Source organism: Egretta garzetta, unplaced genomic scaffold, assembly GCF_000687185.1.
Source record: "Egretta garzetta isolate BGI_Z169 unplaced genomic scaffold, ASM68718v1 scaffold75, whole genome shotgun sequence".
Lineage (NCBI taxonomy): Eukaryota > Metazoa > Chordata > Aves > Pelecaniformes > Ardeidae > Egretta > Egretta garzetta.
This window is the reverse complement of record NW_009259589.1, coordinates 1675270-1698647: the sequence shown is the minus strand read 5'-3', so window position 1 is coordinate 1698647 and position 23378 is coordinate 1675270. Positions and strand designations below refer to the sequence as shown.

The 23378-nt window shown below is 35.8% G+C and overlaps 1 protein-coding gene across 3 annotated transcripts in view; it reads left to right on the top strand.

The window, feature by feature from the left end:
* ZZZ3 (zinc finger ZZ-type containing 3) overlaps positions 1–21909 on the top strand; it is a 37007-nt gene extending 15098 nt beyond the window's left edge. Inside the window, exons 4-13 of one of the 3 annotated variants that reach the window (XM_035893532.1) lie at positions 5287–5425; positions 6834–6981; positions 7068–7183; positions 7474–7545; positions 7724–7825; positions 9133–9228; positions 13631–13783; positions 17260–17394; positions 20109–20209; positions 20572–21909. In XM_035893532.1, coding sequence (XP_035749425.1) covers positions 5287–5425; positions 6834–6981; positions 7068–7183; positions 7474–7545; positions 7724–7825; positions 9133–9228; positions 13631–13783; positions 17260–17394; positions 20109–20209; positions 20572–20716 — 1207 coding nt within the window. In that variant the 3' untranslated portion in view covers positions 20717–21909. Of the gene's footprint in view, positions 1–5286; positions 5426–6833; positions 6982–7064; positions 7184–7473; positions 7546–7723; positions 7826–9132; positions 9229–9577; positions 9689–13630; positions 13784–17259; positions 17395–20108; positions 20210–20571 lie in introns of those variants that run through there. The other 2 variants (XM_009637989.2, XM_035893533.1) reach the window with 2 other exon arrangements.
* Positions 21910–23378: the final 1469 nt, after the last annotated feature.

Below are 23378 nucleotides of genomic sequence, written 5' to 3'. Positions count from 1 at the left end.
TTTACAGTAGGTATTTTCTCTACATATATTTTAGCTATGTTTTGTTATGAGAAGTGTATGCTTCATTTAAAACAAATCCTACCTGCACAAGAAATAGTATTTCTAATATAAAATTTAAATTATGGCACACATGGTTTTACCTTTAAATCCCCCAAATTGATGTTACTATGCTTTTATCATATTGTGGACTATATTCACAGAACTGTAGAAGTGCAGTTAGTTTGGGAGTGGAAAGTGATGATCACCAGCTGCTTAGCATTTTATCACTCAAGAGAGGATAAATCACTTCTTTTTAATCAGGGATCAAAGTACACATCTTTGCAAGGTAGTAAGTGATGATTGTAAGGCGAGTATAATTGACAAAGTCACTTTATTGCAAGTAATTTCTGTGAGCATACAGACAAATTGCAGGGAACTCTGTATGCTGATTTTATTATATACATTACAAATAATTTCTTGCTACAGTTTTCCATTGTTAATGACTGTCATCTTTGTCACCTGCTACCTTTATAAAGCTATTTTATATATTGTCAACTTTTAAAAAAAAATACTGATTAGGGTTGCATTAGTGATCTAGCAATGATAAACATTTAAATAAGGGAAAATATTATTGTGATAACAATGCAAGTGTTTTAAATCCATATATGGTTCATACTAAAAGCAAGTAATGAACATTTAGCTATGTGTCTGTAAGGTTGTCTGAATACTATGTGAAACTTTTTAGTATCAGTTTCTCACATCACTCATTCACTTAAGGCTTAAAATACAGTGCATTCTTGTCTTGAAGGGAGAAACCTTCAGAAACTGCAGAGGGACTAGCCTCTGTGACTGAATGACTCTTACTGTAATACTGGAATGAATTTATTTAAAAATGCTGAATGACATGGCCTCTTGTACAGGCTAGTGTTAAGTCATTTAGAATAAAAAATAAGAAGAGTAAACTTAGAAACGTGCTGTGCTTAAGGCAGATAGACTCCAAATATATATCGTGCCTTCTAAAGCTCGTTGTTAGTTTCTGATGCAAAGAAAATAAAATCTGTGATGTAACAGTGGATATTTGGATCTGGAAATGTAAATAGTGTTATCACCGGATGGAAAGAATGTGGGGAAAAAAACATCTTGAAAGTAGATCTCAGAAAACGGGATGAAAATGGAAATGGGTTTCATTAAGGTACTAGCTATGCTATTGTCAAGCTTTATCGCAATCAAGAGAGGAGGCTGCTGCATCCCTAATCACTACTAGAACAAGGCTCATGGAAATAAATAGTGTAATAACTAATTGCTCATGGCAGGACTTCCAGAAATATGGCTCTGCTATGGGATAATTATTTTATGGAGCAAGCCAAAAGAGTGAAGTAGTTATCACTGCAGCAGAACAACTGAATCAAGCAGGAATCCCTGCTGATCAGTATCAATCTTTAAGAAGTGGCTTTCCTTACATACTGGTCCCTCAAAATGCCATTTTAATCAAGGTTTTTCAGCATCAGTTTCTATTCTATACTGAATTATTCCAGTGTTCATCTGGAAGATTCCTGGCAATTAACATGATTTAAGAAATTGCAACAGTCCTTCAATACTGGGATTGTGGAAACACAGAATTGCATTCTGTAGAATGAAAGTTTTCCTACAAAGAAAACTGCTTCAGTTTTGTATGTGCTAGCAAGTTAGTAATTAGAACTGAGAAAATGTAACTTCAGTCAGTGTAGGGGATACGACTGAGTGTAAGTTTACTTGAATTACAAATTTTTAGTTTTATGAATTTGTTTTGGCAGAGGATGTGAGATAATTTTCCTTGCTAATTCCTCACAGATCTTTCAGAGAAAATAATGTAACTGTAGGTAGATAATTTAGACATGGTTGCTCTTTGATTGCCTCGTTGAAGGATGGAGCCAGTTTTGCAGCAGACTAGTGAGCAAGGTTCCAGTTACTTTCTTTTTACCTTCATTAGGCTTTTTCAGTTTTGGAGAATGCTAGCACAACTGCGGGAGGTAGTTTGAATCATAATTGTTGTGCTTATTTACAAAGAACCTTGGAAGATGGATAGTAAAATTGTCGGCCATGGGTTTTTTCTTTTTTTTTAAATAGTCCTGGAAATTATGCACAGTGTCTTTTGCTTAATGCGGCAGAAATATTATGTTAGTTTGAGACTAAGAAGCTAGAACAGACAAGAGACTTAAGAAAGTGTTCAATGTGTGTGTTGTTATTTGGCTTACTGCTTCTTTAGAGAAATACTGGGCTTTATTACAGTCATGTAGGGCCAGAGAACTAAAATCATGTACAAACCTGTGAAAACAGTAGGCGTTCAAAACTTAACATATGCAGACATATTATAATATACTCAGTTAAAAAGTCATGTTGGAATTTAAAAGGACATGCAGTGGTTTGGAGAGAATGAAATACTGCAGCAAATCTGAAGTACCTGAATATGGAATATGCAAACTGTGCATTTCAGGATTAGTATTTTCAGGTTTTTCTTGGCAATGTAAGACCCCAAAATGCACATTTTGTGCATTTCAATACTTCTGATATTCACTTGATAAAATCGCACTTATTCCTGTGCTTCAGAATATATTCATTCATTAAAAGTTATGGAAGTTAAATAATGGTTACTTTAAAAAAAATGGTTATTAAAAAGTTAATATAGAAGTTAACGTAAATAGCTCCAAGTTAATAGTTTCTTTAGTGGAGGCATAAAGAAGTGCCAGGAAGTCTTTTTGTCTGAACCGTTTGCTTGAAAACCCCTTTTTCTCTTCTGAATTAGTTCATTATAATAGTGCTATATAGCCACAGATCAACATCACATGCCATGTTTTTGAAGGATCCTGCTATTCTTGTAATATTTTACGTATTTCCATGAAGACCAGAGGTAATCGCTTCTGAACCATTTATCTTCAAGTCCGTGATTACTTCATGAAGTCACATGAATGTTTTAACGAGGGAAGTAATTGGAGTTCAGTATTCTTGGTTTGTTATTTCTCCCCAAATGTAATTTCTTCTCTTTCCATTCAGACTTCATTATCTAAGGCCACCTCATTAAGATGATTTCTTCCCCTGCTTTACACATGTGAATTGTCATTAAATCAGCACTTCATCTAAATTGCCAGCATTTGGTTGCTTTTTTTCTTCTATATATGTAAATGTTTTAAATGAAGTTATTTTCTTTCCATTTCATTTGGAAGCAATCCCTTCAATACAATTTGAATAAATGAGGTAAAATGGCTCAAGAAAAGACAAGCAGGTATTTATTTAACATCTTAGATGCAAATTTTTGTCTGTGCTACTGAGCCTCTGTTACCATGACTAGAGTTAACTCCAGAGTCTTGTACAGAAGTTTTAGCACCTGCTGATAGAAAAAAGCTTTCTGTTGTCCAGGTTAGATCATCTCCCCAGATATCCTTCAGCTCTTCTGTGTTGTTACAGCTGCATCTACATCAAACACATTAGCAGCCTGCCTATGTTTCATTTCTTGGGAGCATGCAAGGCAGGCTTCTGCGTAAGCAGTGCTGTTAGTCCACCTGAGCGTTGCCCCGTGCAAAGCTAGGCAGTAATCAGATGCTATTTGAAAAAACTGAATAAAGATCTTAATTCTATATAAGATGATTCCTGTAAGCCTGTAACAAGCTGAACTGTGCTGTTGTCTCAGGCCAATTTTGATGTGCCTTCACTACTTTTGTAAGTCATTTCTGAAGTTTGTTTTTCACCTGTTCAAGAATAGCGCGGTTCATTTTCTCGCTTTATGCAAAGGTATTTTGCTTAGAAGAAACTGGAGCACTTCTCCAGTAGTGAAAATATTCCACTGCTGTTCCAATCTTAATGACCTATTTAACAAGCATTTTAGCTCTTAGATGCACATAAACCTTGAATACGTGCAGACAAATTTAAATAATAATAAACTCATAGCAGAATTGTATCCTACTGTTTTTAAACAAGCTCGGTGTTTTAGTTTCAAACTTGAGAACGTATGGCTATATTTTGTGTTTTCAAATACTACATGTGAGTGGAAAGAAAACTACCCTTTTTCACAGGAGGCAACAGTTTAATGTCTAGGTAGAAACTTAAATATTTGATGGTACAAAGCCTGTATTTTGCCTTGAGGCTGTTTACTTCCCTCCGTGTAAAGCCTTACCTACTTACCAGTGCAGCCAATTGAAAAATTTGCGTTAGCTTAGTAACCTCTGGATCTTTTCTGTAATACGTGTGGAATTCATCGTGTTAGGCTTGTTTTAGCAATAAGAGAATAGAAAAAATTTACTGAAATGGTGTAGTAGTGAATAGATCTTACCCAATTTTAGTATACGTTAGGTTGCGTTTTGCACTGCACTAAAATATGGTTGCAGTATTAAATGTTGGAAGACATTTTCATGAAAAAAGGTGATAGCATAATAACTTGCAACAACAGTGGCCATGAGTAACTACATAATTCAGAAACTGAAGTGGACAACTGTAACTATAAAGCTATATAAAAGGTATTAAATGTCATTACCTGTTTTTTAAGGGCTGTGTTACAATATTGTATTATTTCCTGACTCTGAGTGTGCTTTAAAGGAAACAGTTTGGGAAGCATACATTATTGGGTACAGGTATGATAGTCACCTCAGTGACTTTCAAATGTATCTGTTAAATAGAAAAATCAGAATTGTGTGTGCATCTGGGATGGGAGGTTTGAGGGTATGCTGATATTTTCATTCAACTTCTGTATTCTTAGAGGAATATCTTTTGTATTTTTAGAATTTGCTTATTCCTTGGTTTATTATTATGTTTCATAAGTGATGCTCATTCTGCTCAGAGGTGAGGGTTATATGAAATGTTTAGATACAGTTTCTAAGTCATTCCTGTCCAGCCTGTGGGTGGTTGGGCAAAATGTTAAAATTCTGTGGTAGAGTCACTTGTTTTGGGGTAGAAGGAAGCTGATTTTGAAGTGGAAGAGAAATTAGGTCATTGGGTCTGTGTTTTTTTTAACTTTGTAAGCAAAGCTTGTTGGTCATACCTATCGAATATTAATACCTTGTCCCTGATACCATATTGTTTTAGCTAATAAATAATTTACATTTAAAGGAAATCACTGGGAATTTAAAATCTATTTTTAATGGGTTTATATAAATTCATCTACTAGATAAATTAGATTTGATATCTTTTTTATATAATTCAGTAAAAATGTCTATGATCTGTTTCAGATAAGCTATGAAATGTGGTAGATACCAGTAGATAATCATGGCTAGTATTTAGATTATGGGGGTGTTACTTTTAAATACAAATGTAGTGAGATGTTTTCCTTTGTCTCTGTAGTTATCAGAGACTGTTACAGACGATTGCTGTACTCGAGGCTCAACGTACTCAAGCAGTTCAAGACCTTGAAAGTTTAGGCAGACACCAGAGAGAAGCACTGAAAGATCCTATTGGATTTGTGGAAAGACTCCAGAAGAAGGTATTTCAATGGGCTTTTCTTAAGTCTTTCTTGGATATTTTTTTTTTTAAATAACTAGTAATTCGTTGCCTACTGAAGTCAGAGAATTCTATATATACTTGCATAAACATGAGTTTAAAATCCTTTCTCTGCTGAGCAAAAATGGCCCGTTGCTTATTAAATCTGTAAGACATAGGTCTTCAGTGATTTTATTAGATATGCTTTCTTTCCTTTTTTTGGTACGTAGAAATGGATTCTTTACATTTCTAATTGTAATGTGGGTATTTTAAGACTGGAACTACTTCATAGTAAGGCATCAGATCAAGAATTCATAACTTTTCTTAACAGAGAAATTAAATGCGCTATGAGTGAATTTGGTAGGGTACTTTTTAAAGAGCAGGAAACGTAGTTCATAGCCTAAACCCAAAATGAACACTAGAAAACCTACCTGAGTTCTGGATAACATAATAGAATATTGTCTGGTGGAGGAAAAGAAATTTTGATAAGGAAACGTTTTCTTTTCAAGCTTTAAAAACCAAAAGTGGTAACAGGGATACTGAAAAAATGTTTAAAGCTTGAATATTTTCTTGCTGCTACGTCTACCAGTGACAAATATGCCTGACCTTCTAGTCTGGTAGTAACATACTGTATTTCAGTGAAGAATGAAGTAGGTATTGTATGCTGCTCTTTTCCTAGGTTTGTAGAGACCTAGGTTTAAAGAAAGGTCTGATGTAAGCCCATTGGTTTCAGTAGTTGTCTTTCCATTAAATTTTGAGAAAATAGCACACATGATGTAATAGTGTTGCATTTGAAAATCATTGTATGGGGAAATGCTAATGCTAGTTGGAAGTATCTGGTGTATTTTTGTATCCAAACCAGAGGAATGATACTCTTAAGGTGGACCTTTACATAAAGTGGTGAGCTTTGCAACAGTTGTGTTCTAGGCAGAAGGCAAAAAAATCAGTGTAAAATATACATTGATTTCTTTGATGGGAGGAATTTAAGTTTATCAGACAATAAAACTCTTGAGTCCTATAGTTTTCTGTGTTAAGAAAGGTACAGACCCTGGGCAAACAGTGTGTTTAAACAAAATAAGACAGTAACAGGATATAGAAGACATACAGTAACAGGCTATCAAAGTCAGAAACACCCAATTTCAACTGTGAAATATACGCTTTCAATTTTTATGCTCAATAAGCCATCATTGACCATGCCGCTGCATATTTTATATGCACTGTTGTGTATTATTCTTGAACGATATCTTGTCATTAAAAAGACTGTGTGCTGCATGGCACTTTAAAAATTCTGATTTTGAATACTGGTGTTAGCCAAAAAGCAGTATCAGGTTTTCATAATTTTTCAGGATTCGTAGTTTTTTGTTTGGATATACAACAATTGTGTTAAATATTTCTTTTCACTCTTTTTTCAGGTTGATATGGGTCTTCCATATCCTCAGAGAGTTGTTCAGCTCCCTGAGATTACCTGGGACCAATACACCTCTAGCCTTGGAAACTTTGAGAGAGAGTTCAAAAACCGAAAACGTAACAGTAGGAGAGTGAAGCTGATTTTTGACAAAGGTAAAAGGAAAGTGGGCATATGTTACAAGAAAGAAATTACTAGTGTGGAGGTTTAATAATTCCTTTTTTTGTGTTGCTCATAGTAGGTATACCTGCAAGACCAAAAAGTCCTTTGGATCCCAAGAAGGATGGAGAGTCTATTTCATACTCTGTCTTGCCTTTAAGTGATGGTCCAGAAGGTTCTACAAACAGTCGTCCGCAGGTAGTTGTTACAAAAGGAAAGATAAAATTTTACAAAATGTACTTCTGATTTTTTTTTTCTTGTTTTAGTATGGGTATGTGGGTAATCTTAGCTGTTACTTCAGATGTTAATGTTGGTGATGACGTTCATGTACTCAAATCAGAGGACTTAGGCAAATTTTATTTCAAGTTTTCATGCATTTATTTGGCTCGGTTTTGGTTTTACTTAGGTAGGAAAAGGGTTAAAACCAAGTTATCCTAACAGTACTTTTTCTAAACTCGTATTCTATTTTATATACTGTATTTGAGCAGATGATAAGAGGACGACTTTGTGATGAGACCAAACCTGAAACTTTTAACCAACTGTGGACTGTAGAGGAACAGGTAATGGGAAACTTCTGTTCTGTAGCTGTGGTAACATACATAAGAATAAAAGCAAATTGTGTAGCAATGTTTAAAGCACTTAGAAGTTCACAGTCACGTGTACATAGATACTCATGTTTTGATAACTCATAACTCTACTAGGAAAGACTTATTTTTTTTTTTTCCCCTGTTGATTTAGAAAAAACTTGAGCAATTGCTTTTGAAGTATCCACCAGAGGAAGTAGAGTCCCGACGGTGGCAGAAGATAGCTGATGAACTGGGAAATAGAACAGCAAAGCAGGTAACAAGTAAAACCTTGAAGTAATACCTCTCCTTTACTTTTTGGGTTTTTTTAAGTGTTAAAGAGAAATCTGGATGCAAACTATTAAGTAATTTATTTCTGATTTGAGGGTTTTTTCTGTCAAAAATCCAGTTCATAAACTGAGGAATTAAAAAAGGTTTATTTTTTTATAATGTTCATAATTAGTAAAACTTATTTTGCTAGAAAAAAGATTTGACTGCTTGGGATTATTTGAGTGCTTGTGCTGTGGTAGTAGTGATGTCAGTCACTGCATCCTAGCAGTTCGTAGAAATTCACAGAATATTTATTTGTAGATGTAATTTTTTTTTTTAAATAGCAATAGTAAATACTAAAATCCAGTATCTTTTCAGTAATCACTTTTTCTTAAAAATGTAATAGTAGGACCTGCATTTCACTAATAACAATGCAACTCTTATTCTTTCTCAAATACAGGGTTTTAAAAGTGCCCCAAAGCCCATGACAAAGCTCCCAGACCTAGCTGTTCATTGGATTTTGACAGCATGCATTTAATTCTGTATAGCAAGCATAGTGACACCAACTGTTCTCAGATTGAGTTACACTGGAGTGCCCAATTTCCTGCACCTCAATACTCTAGAATGGGCAGACATTTTAATACTCACAGACAGAAGAATTACTTCTGTGCTGTGGCCTAGATCCACAAAACGGCACAGATGTGGAGTCACCAAGTGCTTCTGCATCTGACTCGTTGGGATTTTTCCCTTAAAATGACATAATTTCTCCATTTTGACAAGAAGTGAAAAATGCTGATGTTCTGTGATCACAGTATTCTAATCTCTCCTATTTCAGTTGTATGCTTTCAGGTAAAAGTATATTTAAGTATTTCAATATACAAGATTACCTCATCTCTGATCATATCTATACTTACAGGTGTATTTCTCCATACCTGAAAAAAATAAAATATCTGCTTATTTAATAAATAAAATGTAGAAGTACTTTCTGTATGCTAACTACACATTATTTATCTGTCATTCTTAAGAAAGCTTCAGCAAGTAACAAACTACTAAGGTTCTTTCCCTTTATCACAATTTTTGCTAATTTCCTGTGTACTTTTAAACAAGGGTAGTTTTTTTTCTCTGAAAGCCTTCAAAGTGTCTGGAAATATTAGAAATGCAGCATTGCAAGATAGGTAATGGTTAGAGTAGTTGTCGCAAAGTAGAAAATGGGGATTTCTGGTCCTTGTACTAGTGTAGCAATGCTGAGAAAACTTTGAAGTGAAGGCCTGTTACACTTCATTTGACATTTAATTGTCACCTGTTTTTTCCTAGGTTGCCAGTAGAGTGCAAAAATATTTTATTAAACTGACTAAAGCTGGTATTCCAGTTCCAGGAAGAACTCCAAACTTATATTTATACTCCAAAAAGGTGAGACATTATTACAGTAGAAATTCCATATTTCTGTTTGCGTTTACGTGCAAATTGAGTCTACATCATTAATATTTTCAATAGATTTAAGTCTTAATTAGCGCTTTCTTGCTAACTAGTTTCATCTTGCATGTATTTCTTACCTAATTAAGTAATCTTTTTCTTTTGCCATTAGCACTGTAGAGTGAGTTGGGTGTTATTCCAGTTTCACATCAACATCTCTTAATTAACTCTCTCTCGGATGATCTCGGGGACATGAAGTGTCAGAAAAGTGAGCACAGCAGTCAGATTGCAGGCTGAACTAACAGGGTGAATGATTGGTCTTAGGGTACTTTTTCCTCATTTGTAGGTTTACTGTAATTGATCTGGAAGAGCATAATGAGAACCCTGTTGGAAGAAGATAAGGAGCCCTATAATTCATATTGAACAGTCATCTTCTAATTAACAAAACAAAGAAAGTTATGTATAACTGAGCATACTGAATTAGCACAAGCATAGGCTTAAGACTGAAATGTCATGTCTTGTTTTGATTTGCAACATACACAACCATTAAAATAGAACGGCCGTGTAAACGACCATTAAAATACAGTGCTTTTTTGATCTTGGAATGGATGAGAAAATAATATGGTCCTGAGAAATCCTCTTAAATTGCAAAAGAAAAGAGTCTAGATTTCTGTGTGGAATAGTCTTATATTTTCATTTAAATAACGTAGTACTCTTGGGTACTAATGAGGACCCTAGGCATTTGAAGAAGGCAGTCTCAGGTTTTTTGAGGGTTTTGTTTGTTGGGTTTATTTTTGTTACCATTGTGCTTACAAAAGTTCTTCAAAACCTGTTCCAATGGCATTTCGTAGAGTAAGATTACTTTTTTGCATCAAGGTGTCCATGATATTTTCTTACTAAGAATAGAGTAAGCCTTATATTGATTCTGCAAAAAGGCAAATTTGCAGATTTAGTTCCTTGAAAGGTTGGGAACAAAAGTTACTGCCAAAGGGGCCTGATAAAAAGATCTACCACAGCCCATCTCTAATGATTTAAATATTACACCCCCCCAGTTGTCTCCTAGTATTCTCTGAAGTTACTGCAAACAAGGAGTGCTTGTATCAGAGGCTTTCCAGTTTGTCATCCATCATGGTAATGCCATTTTACTTTCACCAGGATTTTAATCTATTATTCTGCTCTATAAACAGAGGCAGGGAAGGTGCAGGCATGACTCTGTCTGGTGCCTTGTCTGTTGGAAAAGCCCTTTCTGGCAGAAGAACCAAAAAAACAGCTGGAAACATTAATATCTTAAATACTGTGGTGAGAATCATCTGTTAGAACTCTAAATTACTTGTACAGTTTACCATACTGTGGGGCTAATCGGAAAATCGAAAATTTAGTTTTGAAAATTATAAACCTTTGAGTTCTATGTCATCTTACTGTTTTAAATGACCTTAGTCACATGTCTTTTCGTCTTTCCTCTTAGTTTTATTTGGAAAGACTGTTATTATATAATGTGAGCAATGCTGCCAGGCAGCTATTTGGTAAATACTAGGAATATTTAATCAGTACATGTGACATTTCACCATATTTTTCACTAATTTGAACAGCGATCCATAAAGTTCTTTACCCCACTGATGTGCGTACACATCATAATCAAGAGTGAAACATTGTTTATAAAATTCTTAACATTCTCATACTACAATGGTAATGCTACCATCCTACAGGTTTTTCTCAGGCTTATATGTAGAACAAATCTAATACTTGCATCTGTTTTCATAGTATGATTCATACCTGTATTGCCAAGTCATAAGAGTAAGGTCATTGTGCCCTGGTTTGTATTAAGGTAGTGTCTCCGTTTTATATTTGTATACCACGTAAGAAATACAGCAGATGAAAAGATCAAACAAATAGTGTGTCTGGGGGAATTGAGCACTCAGTCTGCTCATATAGCTGTCTACTTAGAGCACAGATTGACAGCACTGTACCAGGCTGTAGTTACTCCCAAGTCTCCAGTGGAGATAACATGATGTGGCAGAAAGGAAATGCATGGGGTATTGGAAGCCTGGGTCATGCTTATGCTGTGCTCGTCCTTATTTTGATATTGATTATGCACGCACGCTGTAAACTGTGGTGTCTGCTTTATTGCCAATAACAGAAGTATGAAAATGGGATGCTGATAATTAAAGCACATAGCTATGGGAGAATAAAAAACAGATTTTTATTTTATTTATTTTATTTTTATTTTATTTTTTATTTAATGTAAATAATTGTGTCAAAAAGGATGCCTCACAAGAAGGTGCTTGCATTTCTCCAAATTTGCATTGCCCAGGATGCTTTTTTTAAATGGTTACTGGGGAGGTGAGAAGCCTATTCAGTTCTTGAACATCTTGTTGAAGTTACTGTGTATATCTCCTCATATGGCATAATGTCTCTTCTGATAAGTGATACAGGAGATTAAACAGGATGCATCAGTTTATTTTCCTATATAACCATCATCTGCTACTGGTGAAAATAAAACTGAATCAGAGATTTAGGGCTCCAGTTCTTCAATTATGGCTTATAATTTTCAATTTAATGTTTATATAATATCAATGGTGCACCTGCTTTTAAGCTTAATCCAGAAGATACATTTCCCTCAGGAAAAATGTTGTGGTTTTTTTTTTTTAACTGTCTGCTTTTAGGTACTATTTTAGTTCATTCTTCAGCAGAAGGAGAGTCATGTTAAAAAGAGAATTCAAATCCTTAGTTAAATTCCTAGGTCATAACTGTATGCATAACAGTGCTACTAATTTAAATGTAGACACAGTTTTCCTTTCTTAATTCCAGATAGAGTATTGAATGCAGGTCTGTTTCCTGTTAACAGAAAATTTAAATCACTGTGTCAGCTCAAGCTGAAATACCATCTAAGCTTATAAATGGAAGTATTTTGGGGGGGGTGTGAAATCTTAGAGGAAACCAGAAAAGCAACAAAACACAGGAAGTCAGTGGTCATAAGGCAGAAGGTGGAAAAATTCAACACCATGGACAGTACATTAGTCGTAGAACAAAATGCTCATTTTTATTCTATGCACCGTGGTTCTGCAGATTTGAGGTACCAGCTTCCAGTTGTTACTACAGACTTTCTCTCTTCCCTTAAGAGTGAATAGGTCTAGTCTCAAATCCTTGTTGTACTTCCGTCTGCATAGCTGCATTCCATCTAAGATAATTTGTGTCATCTTTGCCTTTACTTTTTGAACTGTGCACAACTGTAAAATAATGCTAGATCCCTCTTCAGAGATTAAATCTGTCTTTAGAGATAAATGGTTGTATTACAGTATTACAGGTTTGTAACTGATTTAGGAACCTTTGGGATAAAAAGTCTTGCATGAAAATAGAAAGCATTAACTATTGTAAATATTCCTTATGTTTTATCTGTATGACAGAAGCTAGACACAGTGTGAGACAATCTTCTCTTTTATGATAATTAAAAAAAGCGCTTCTCATACTTCTGGATTTTGATTCACACTGTTTTCTTTAAATTGAGGAATATAAGATATGACATTTAAGATGTCAAAATGCTGGTCTGGAAAGTAGCTAAGTAAAAAGTTGAGTCAGTTTCATTCACCCTAAATTATTCTTTTTTGATAGTTAATATTCTTCCCTGGGGATTAAGTAACAAGGGGCTGAGTGCCTTTAAGTAATCTATTTTAAAACTGCCATGCATTCTACACCTTCAGACAGCATTAAAGTTGAAAGGTTTTAGACATACACTAATGGAGTAATTTATCTCATCTAACATTTTTTAGGTTACTTTTCCAGTTGTGGCAATGAAAAAGAACCTTTAGAGAGCAATTCTTTCTAACTCTTAGAAGCCTCCTTTATGGTGGAATGAATTGTCTTTTCTCTCCCTGGACTAGGAAGGAAATCTGGACAATTAGGCTAGACTTAAATATTCTAAGGCACAAATTAATAAAAGAAGATGATAAGTATAAAGCACAGTCTGGTCTCTCGGATCTTGGATCTGTGCAAAACTACTTCTTCGTTCAGTCTTGTACTCACACTATTCATGACTCTTGGAAGTCTTTTAATATCTTTGCACTTTGGTTCTCAGTCTTCAAAATTGTAACAGCTTTATTTTCTGTTTTTCTATTGTTGTCCATCTCCTTTATTTAGATGGTAAGGTTTTTATGGTAAGTGCTCTTTCTTACTGGGTTCTTACCAAAGAAGTGTTGTGCTGTTCGTCTGATTTCAGTTGTTACGGGGGAAGAAAAACTCCAGCTGTATAAGGCTCTGATAGAGAGGTTTAACTAAAAATAATTGGAAAGATGATAGACTGTTTAGTGCAATAGAGTAAATTTCTGGCAAGGTTTTATCGATGAGGATTACTTAAATAACCACAAAGGAATGTTTTTAAAAATATATCATTTTTTCACTGTAGTCATCAAGTAGACGGCAGCATCCTTTAAATAAACATCTTTTCAAACCTTCAACTTTCATGACATCTCATGAACCTCCAGTTTATATGGATGAAGATGATGACAGATCCAGTTTTCACAGCCATATGGATATTGCAGCAGAAGAGGAAGTATCGGTATGTCATTTAAATCGGTCAGAGAATGCCTTGCTTACTGTAATTTTAACCTTGTTTAATGAATAATATGAGGATTAAGCATCTCTGTCATAAAATAAGTAACATCAAGTTAGTATTAAATTGTGGTAAGGTTCATGAGCCATTTTGAATTATAAACACATCATTAATATAAAGGCCCTCAACTGCAGAAAATTCAGACCAAATCAGAAAGAAAGTATGTAAAAGAAGTAATAACCAGTATTGTCCTGAAACAGCTCTGGAAAGTTTTAGTTGCATATTTTCGAAAAGTGATCTGACGTGAGATCAGTTTGAAAGTCATATAAAGTATATAGTTATGATTCTGGTTAAAGATGCATTGTATTAGAAAAGTTACATAGAGATGTGGTACAAGTTGAATGCTCTTGGCATCATTCCTTTTTGTCTTCCTTCACTGGCTGAATTAATTATGGATTCTTTAAAAATCTGTGAACTAACAGAGTGAGTTGTCAACCAGCAAACATATGTGTTCTTGGAGGCAAACTCTAGTAGACAACCTTACCCAATGTGTTATTACATCATGTAATGTTCTACTTTCCTAATTAATCACATGAAATAATACAACAAGAATTTAGACTTATGTCTTTCCCACTTCCATATAGAGGGACTATATCCTATCTCTAGGATGCTGGGCAAGATTTACAGATTTACAGCTGGTGTGAATCACTGTGGCTTTACTGTTAGACTGAAGAACCTGACTTTTTTTTTTTTTTTTTTTTTTTCCAATCTTTTGTTAACCTAAGGACATCTTTTGTGTGAAGAGCTTGTTGCATAACAGAAGTATTAAGGCCATCCAGTCTTAAGTCCATTAATTTTCTTTATTGACTTTTTTACATGCGCTGCATAACCTTCCTTAAATTATTCAATTTGCTTATCTATTCTCAGTCTTAAATCCCAGTCATATTCTGTATTCTCTCCCTGGTGGTCTTTTGGTTCACCTACAGACATTCCAGTAAGAACCTTCAAAGGCCTGGAAAGAAAAATGCATTATTAGAAGAGATGCAGATTACTATTGTTTATCTTAATGGAACTGCTTTGGAGCAAACATTCTTTCATTCTGTATTGTTTTTACATACATATTTTCTAACTGTTCTGCATATTTTCCTAAAATATTTTGGTTTTGCTGTGGTGTCTTAAATAATAAATATAGGCACCATAAATTAACTGGGATTTATTTTAATTTGGGTAGAAGTTGCTGGTTTACATTTTTGCAGTGATAATGGTGGACTTGTGCCTGGTTTTTTTTTTGCTTTTGGGTTCTTGTTTGGTTTTGGGTTGTGGTTTTTTTTTTTTTTTAAATTTGGCTTAATTTTTTCTTTCTTCACTAGTGCAGCATTTCCAGATGGATATATTTCTGGCTTGCAGTAATGTAGAAAGACACAGGTGAGCTCAGTTACCAGAAAGATGCCCATTATGAGTGCAAAAGAGAAGCAATTTGGAAGAAAAAAAAGAGACCATGAACTATATTCAAAATGAACGGACAGGATTCTGTTCTAATGTTAAAAGTCAGGTCTCTTAGTGACAGTCATTGGAGGAAAGCACTTTGCATCAGCATGGGGGAGAAGAGATTCAGTGTAGCAAGAAAACTACAGGAAGGATTTTCTTTTAGTTCTTCACAGTGGAAGTACCAGGTGCTGTTCCCCTGTAAAGACAAAAGATTTTGCCTGGATATTACCAGTCAGCTTGACTGGCATAACCAATCCTGAAAAATTTTTTTAGTGTACATGAGTTGTTCCCAAGTGAAGACCCTCTATTCCCAGCAGAGTGAATTTACTTTTCAGTTACGATTGCTTCATTTTTTAAGTGGTCTAATCATTCTAGAATACAACTACTTACATCCCAGAAGTGTCCACATAGGGAGCTATTATAATGTAGTTTATTCAAGATACAGTTGTTTTGTGCTAGGCAGTTTTTCTCAGAAAAACTTCTGAGATTTGCATGGAAGGTGAATCCCTGTTTTATATTAAGAGAATGTAGCTTATCACCACACAATTTAATCTGAATATTTGCAGTCTAGTCCTTTCTATAGGTTCATAATTACAATTAAATAATCGATAAGGCCTTTAGAAATTTAACACTGAAGAGCAAGCCTCTTTTTTTTTAAAAAACTGTCTAAATAATATGGATTCTTTAATCTTCATGGATTCATAAAAAGAAAATTAAATTCTGTGTGTAGGCTACACTAGAAGAATTTTGATTACCATCTTGTAGTTGTTTTCTGTAGCTGAACATTCCTATCATTGTAAGATCTGAAAACTGCTCTGTATCAATGAAGACTTCTCATCTTTGAGAACAGCTGACATCTACTAAGTGCAGCTGCTACAGTTAAATAGCCATCTTGAAACAGGCGTCTGAGCTAGAATGAGAGCTTCTGTCTTCCCATAGCACAGAGATCCTCAGCCTTTGTTGAAGAAAATTGGATGAGAAAAAACAGAAATGGTGTGTTTCTTTAAAAAGAGAGAACCATGTGTTATAGATCTCCAGCAAAGTTGCATGCACCGGCCTGTAGGGAGACAAACTTTTTCATAATTTAGGAAAAATAGCAATTGATTTTTCTTGAGCTATTAGGAGACAGCATGAAGTAAAGGGGTGAAGGAGTTGGATAACTCTGAAACTTCTACTCTTCCACTTGTTGAATCATGCCTCTCATTACTTTTTATTCTTGCAGGTAAAGGTGAGAAGTTAGTACTGTTAAGATTGACTGTCCTCAAATAAGAAATACATATAATGGAAGGTTGTTACTGTCTTGATTTATGGGTCTTTTAAAAATAAGAGTTTGTGCAAAAATTTTTAAAACTGTAAAAACTTTTTGGGTGTCCTTTGTTTTTAATATTTTCACAGCTTTGAAAGTACATCAGAACGGTGATTGTAACTATCCTTAGAATAGCAGTATTCCAACCATTCCACAGAACAGGAAAGAGAAAGATCAATAAATTTGATAAAACTGGCTTAAATTTCAGTTCTCAATATCTGTTGCCACGTATTTAAAATTGAAATAAACTAGCTTTGTCTTAAACAAAAGCTAAGCCTTCTGCTGCAGCTGCCATTTTGCTCACATTGTATGGAGAAGAGGATTATATGCAAATTGCTCTTAGGCATCTAAGATGAGAAAAAAACCTAGGAATTAAAGTTAGGCACTGCTCTCTTCTTTGTACTACAGCTAAGCTCTTCACCAGAAGAAACTTGTTTTTAGGATGATGTTGGTTTTGTTTAATGCAAATAATAAAGTATAAATAATACAAGATAAAATGTAAGTTACCTGTGGGTGCTGTTTTGTGCTATGTTTTTAAAAATAATTTCCTAGTGTGTTTCTTAGTTAGAATATATTGCCAGCATTTTCTCAAAGGTAATTAATCACACATAGCTATTGATGGAATGTGTGTCTTACTAGTTACTGTATTCCTAAAGAATGTTTCTTGTTTATTTTTAACTATGAACAGGATGAAGAGAGTATTCCAATAACATACCGAGAATTACCTGAATACAAAGAACTGTTAGAGTTTAAAAAATTGAAGAAACAGAAACTCCAGCAGATGCATGCAGAAAGTGGATTTGTGCAGCATGTGGGATTCAAGGCGAGTTTAAGAGATGTTCTTCTGTTATTTGGTGGATTGTAGAAGTTTTCAAAGATAACATGGCTTAAATTTCCTAAAAAGGCTTTGTTTAATGTAGCAAGTTGGTTCCTTAGTTCTTGTTCACTGTGTCTGCTTTCTCTCATCTTCGTTAATAAAAACCCAGGTAATTCACTCTAGCTCAGGTTTCACTGATTTCTGATATTGTATGAAAATTAATAAGCATACAGTCTTGTCCTCATTTGTATTATGAAAATACAGCTCTAGAGCCAGGTTAAATAATTATAGAATTCCATTTGACACTACACGCTGATTTGACAGTGATTCATTGGTGATAATTCTCTGATTATGAATTTGGAGTCATTTTGCCTCCACCTGAGGCCAAAGAGGAGCAAAGAGTTTTAATGAGAACAGTAATAGATTAATAATTTTGTTTTGTTTTGTAGTAACTTCCTCATCCTATCAAGTAATAACTCGCAGAAGTTGAAGCAAGGACACCTAACAATAGTTACGTGAAATTAAGAAAATAAACATTAAGTTAAACTAATGCCTTGTCCCAGTTATCAACCATTGATAGGTGACAGGAAAGAAAGGGCAGTCTCTAAATCATGTTCTCTGGTTTGCAAGGAATTTTCTTTGTAACTGGTTGCTATGCTGGAACAGTCTCTTCCCCCTGTTTAGTGTTAGGCAGCGAGATTTATTTTCTAATACCCATTTATATAAGAATGCAAAGATACTAATTTTAAAGTGCAGTTCAAAATGACTGGAAAATTAAGACAGCCTTGTTAGTTGACATTGATAAACTTAATCACGGGGTTAGACCACCAAGGCGCTTTTTCTTTTTCTTTTTTTTTTTTTTTTTTTTTTTTTTAAAAGTTAGCATGCTGTGTTTGGATTGGGGCTTGGGGGAGCGGTGTTGGTTTTTGGGGGTGTTTTTGGTTGTTCATTTTTAGGTTTGGGGTTTTTTTTTAAGTCAGCGTTTTCTTCCCCAAAATTCTAAACTTTGATTGGGCAGAGCAGACTTCTAGGTAACAAACGAGTTGCTTTTTCTACATAAAATTACTTTGAAAGTAAATTGGCATTATGCGGTGTCAAGCATTCAAAGTTTGAAAGTTTCTTTGCAATCTTAATTTGATTTTATTATGAATTATAGTAAGCTATGAAATTACGTGATTATATACTATTTTCCCTCAGGAGTGCTGCCTTGCTCAGCGCACAGGCTGGATGGAGCTCACCTAATAAGCAATCATTCAGAACACTTTTGGTTCTGCATGGCCTTCAGTCTCATTTACTACACATTATTCAAACTCTACTTTGAATATTGAATTATTGAATCCTTTGTGGGCTTTTTAAGGCTTTCATTGCTATAATATCAGAGCACTTTGCAAATACTTTTTTTTTTTTTCCATAGGAAATGAAAGGCATGGTATTATTTCTGTTTCACAGGGGAAAGAGAGGGAAGCTGGAGCACAGAAATTAAGGTCAAGGGTTTCCACTATCTTGGTTCTCAAATTGAGATAACTGGAGCCTTTTTTTATTTTTATTTTTTTAAAAGTATTTAGCATTGATATTTTCAGAGAACAGCTCTGAGTATGCTTAGTCCCTCCTCATTATCAGCCCTCAAACTCTGAAAGCCATCTGTGGAAGGAAGGGATACAGCTGTGACAAATCTGTAAGGTGTTTGTAAGCCTGAGTGGATCAGTGGTGGCCAGGAACGAGCTGCTCTGCGAGTGGCTTTCACAGATGCTCTGAGAGAACTTCAGGTTCTGAAGGAGGATGAGCAATGGGAGCACAGGCTTGTTCCCTACATTTCTTTTTCCTTTTCAATCCTGTCTTTGCAGCACTCTTGAAAGTTTAGATTTCTGAAAAGTTCTTCTTGCCTCCAAGTCCCATTTTCCAGGTTTCCTTTTTTTATCAAGTATCTTAGCATTTCTGCCCCTCTTCTCTACCATCATGAATTTTTCATCCAGCCTTGATGTTTCGTTTGTACTTTTTTTTTTCTCTTCGTGCCACACTCTTCTTGCACGTAGCTGTGGTTGTGTTGTTCCTGATTCTTCTCTGGGGATTAGTTCTTGTCGTCTTGCTCAGCTTTAGTTTTAGACTTCTGTTCCCTTCCCTGAATACATTGTCCCACTTCCTTCCCAGCCACCTGGCTTTTCCTTCCAGCCCACCTGTGATGCGTTACTGGATTTCCTGAGTTTGAACGCGCATCAGTCTGACCTGTTGTGTCCTGCTCTGCAGCCCATCGACAGCCTCCCGACCGGCTCTGCTGGTCAGTCTCGCTGCTTGCTTCTGCCATGGAAAGCAAATCTGTACTCAGACATTTCACATGGTTGGACTTCAGCTATAGAAACATCACGCTCTTGCAGCGTGTCGCAGCAGTTCTTACAGCCGTGTGAGCACAAGCAGCGACTGCAGGCAGGACTAGGTCTGCTTTGCTTGAGGAGGAGGAGCTCATGGAGCTCGATGTCAACATGGAGCATTTGGGGAGCGGGAAGCAAAGATGGATCAATGCTTCGGGCTCTGGAGAGCCTCTCCTAGAGTATGGGGACTTCTCTATCCATGAATACATTATGGTCTGTGATGAGAAGAATTCAGCTGTGTGGGCTAATAGTAATCAACCTACAGACTTGCCTTTCTATATGGTGTATTGTACTGTTCCTAACAGAAGGGATTACAGTTGCTGTTTTTTCAATGCTCTTCCATCTGCTCCACAGTGTGATAACTGCGGAATTGAACCTATCCAGGGTGTTCGGTGGCACTGCCAAGACTGCCCTCAAGAAATGTCCTTGGATTTCTGTGATTCTTGTTCTGACTGGTGAGCAGCATGCGCTTCTACTTGTTATTTGTAGTTAGCCTGAATATCTCTGTGTGGCTTAATTGCTGCGTATGTTGGAAATCTTTGCTCCAGCACAGGACGTGTCTCCTGTGTCGGGCAAAGTGGAAGATACTTTAGGCTATATTTGTGGGAGATGTATTTTGTAAGCATGTTCTGGATGTATAATTTTTTTCCATAATGCAGTGGACAGATAGGTTTGGCACTGTTAAAAGTGGGGGAAATGATACTTTATGAATTAATTGTATCAAATGTGGTATGAGTCTGTTAATATGATCACTGTTTCTGAAAGTTAAAGGAAAATACTTGACTTTTAAACTGTTATCTTTTTCTTTCCCTTGCAGTCTGCATGAAACAGAGATTCATAAGGAAGATCATCAGTTAGAACCTATTTACAGAGCAGAGACATTTTTAGACAGAGACTACTGCATGTCCCAGGGCACCAGTTACAATTATCTTGACCCAAACTACTTTCCAGCAAATAGATGACATGGGAAGCAGATCTACCATCTTGGGCTTACTATCCTCTTTGAAAAATAACAATGGCACCATTGTTAATTCTGTGCACATTTTGGAAAGACTCTGCTTTCCCTGAAATGTCGCTCACAGCATGACAGCTTCCTGGGTGTACTTGTCAAACTACAGCTTTGAGCTGTCATGGTTCTAGATCACTGAACAGCAGCTGAACATTCCTAGTGTGCGGAAGGTTTCACTGGGAGACTTTTCTTTCACCACGTTAGTCATTTTTAGGTGGTGAATCTAAACACACAAAGAAAAACATACAAAAGGGTGAGCCAGAAATGAGAGCACACATTAAAGATAGAGTAAATTCCAAAGGCTTCGAAGAACTTGGTTATAATGAGATCCAGAGGAGATGAAGTATTTATATAAAAACAGTTTAGTAGCTTGCAGTTTTGTTGTGAAATAGTTTTCAGCACAGTAACTGACTTCTTTAGGCAAGGTTTTAACCAATGACAGTGTTTGCTTCTAGGATGTACTCTAAAAAAATACTCACTGTCTCGGCGATGGTTGGTTACAGGCCTTTATTAAATCGGAGCTGCTTAATCACATTGACTTTCAATTTTTTTAATTTTTTTTTTTTTTTTTAAAACCACGATGAACTCTATTTACCAACAGTGAAGCACTACAGGGGGCAACTGTGGCATTGCTTCCTTAACCAGCTCATGGTGTGTGAATGTTATAAAATTGTCACTCAGATATATTTTTTAAATGTAATGTTATATAAGATGATCATGTGATGTGTACAAAATATGGTGAAAAGTGCCAGTGGTAGTAACTGTGTAAAGTCTCTAATACTCAACATTAACTCCTTTAAAATAAAATACACAGCCTTCTGCCTCTGTATTTGGAGTTGTTAGTGCAACTCATCAAAGAAAACTGCCTAATATAAATCATATATATGGTAATAATTTTTCCTCTTTTGTAGTCTGCACAAGATCCATGAAAGATTGTATTTTTATTACTATTTAAACAGTGATTAAATTTAGCCTGAGCAGTGAGCAAGGGTTCACATGCATTCTTTTATACTGCTGGATTTTGTTGTGCATCATTTAAAACATTTTTGTATGTTTCTTCTTATCTGTGTATACAGTATGTTCTTAAATAATGTTCAATTGTCAGGAGAACTGTGAGAAATAAACTATGTGGATACAGTCTGTTTATATATAGAATGCTTGCTGTCACTTCCTTTCGGTGTAGTTCCGACTTTTTAATCAAGATGGAAACCATTAGCAGGACATCTTGGTACGTCCGTACAAACGCTCACTGTGCAGACCTGCGAGATGCCCAGCGCCCTCCTCTGCTGTTCATTTCGGTGGGAACCGATGGTGCTCTGCGCCTGCCGAAACCGGCCTCGCCTGTGGCAGGATTAGCGTTTCCGTTCTCTCACATCTTTCTCCCAAACTGTTCTCTTTCAGCCTGCAGAAAACTCAGATTTCAGTAGCCTGGGGACACTGTATACCGTTGTCTGAGAAGCTTTGTAATTATTGTGACCTATTTTAGTTAATATATTTTCTATTGGAATGTGTAGCTTGTGATTCAGAAACACTTGGGTTATTTTATAACCGTAACAGACTTCCAGTTGCTTTGAAACTTGAATACTCAGCGTAATTAGCTAGGACAGAACTCATTTGACTTCGGAAGATGGCAATAAGAAGGGTAATTGGCTGGCTGCACCTGAGAACTTTAATTACAAACTGATCAGCAGCAGTACGTTTTGCAATAAACTTAGGTGTAGTTATTTTTCGCTTCAGAAAAAAAATAATTTTAAGCGTTTAATCTACTTAGAAGGTAATACAGCGCAGTTATGAAACACTGAGCAAGTATCCTGTAAAGATCTCCCGCGTACCTCGCATACTCAGATAGATTTAATAAACCTTGGAAAACCACAACACACCAATTCACGTGACGTAGTTCAGTTTTTAATTGGAAAAGATGCTGCTCCCAGAGGCTCTCTAATACAGCAAACAGTGGGCTTTGCGCATCATCGGGGCTCTTTCTAGGAAGCTGCAGCGGGTGAAGGTGTGTTCCCAGGGAGCGAATGCGTGGCAATCTTTGCTTTCTCCTGCTGCCCTGACAAAATGGGTGGGAGAAAATAGAGCAAGTACAGGAGTGGAAGCGCGATCAAGCGCAGCTACTCAGCCCTCGGACTGGGATAGCTTGGGAAGAACAAAAAGCCATGGTATAATTTGGACGAGATTGGAAGCAGGAGGAGAATTTCAAGCCTGAATCACCCAAGAAAGAAGTGTCTTGGATACGTCCTCTTTTTATTGAATATGTATAAATAGTTATATTTCCATATGCATGCATATACAGCTCTTCCTCTTGCATACATTATGAACATGCGCAGGTAGATCCCTAGTGCACAACCCCCCTGCAAGCATGGGAATTTTTTTGTTTTGTTCCACAGAAAAGACCAGAAGAAGCAGGAAGAAAAATTAAACTGAAACTGTATGTTAAATAATTTTTGTAATTTGATTTAAAAAAAAAAAAACAAAAACAGACAAACCAAAAAGAAAATTAGCAGCTGATTGTTGCCTTTGTTCCCGTCCCGCACAAGTATGATGTTCCATACTTTTTAATTTATATTGTAATTGGAAGTAATAAAACATACTCCAGAAAACCTACCCGG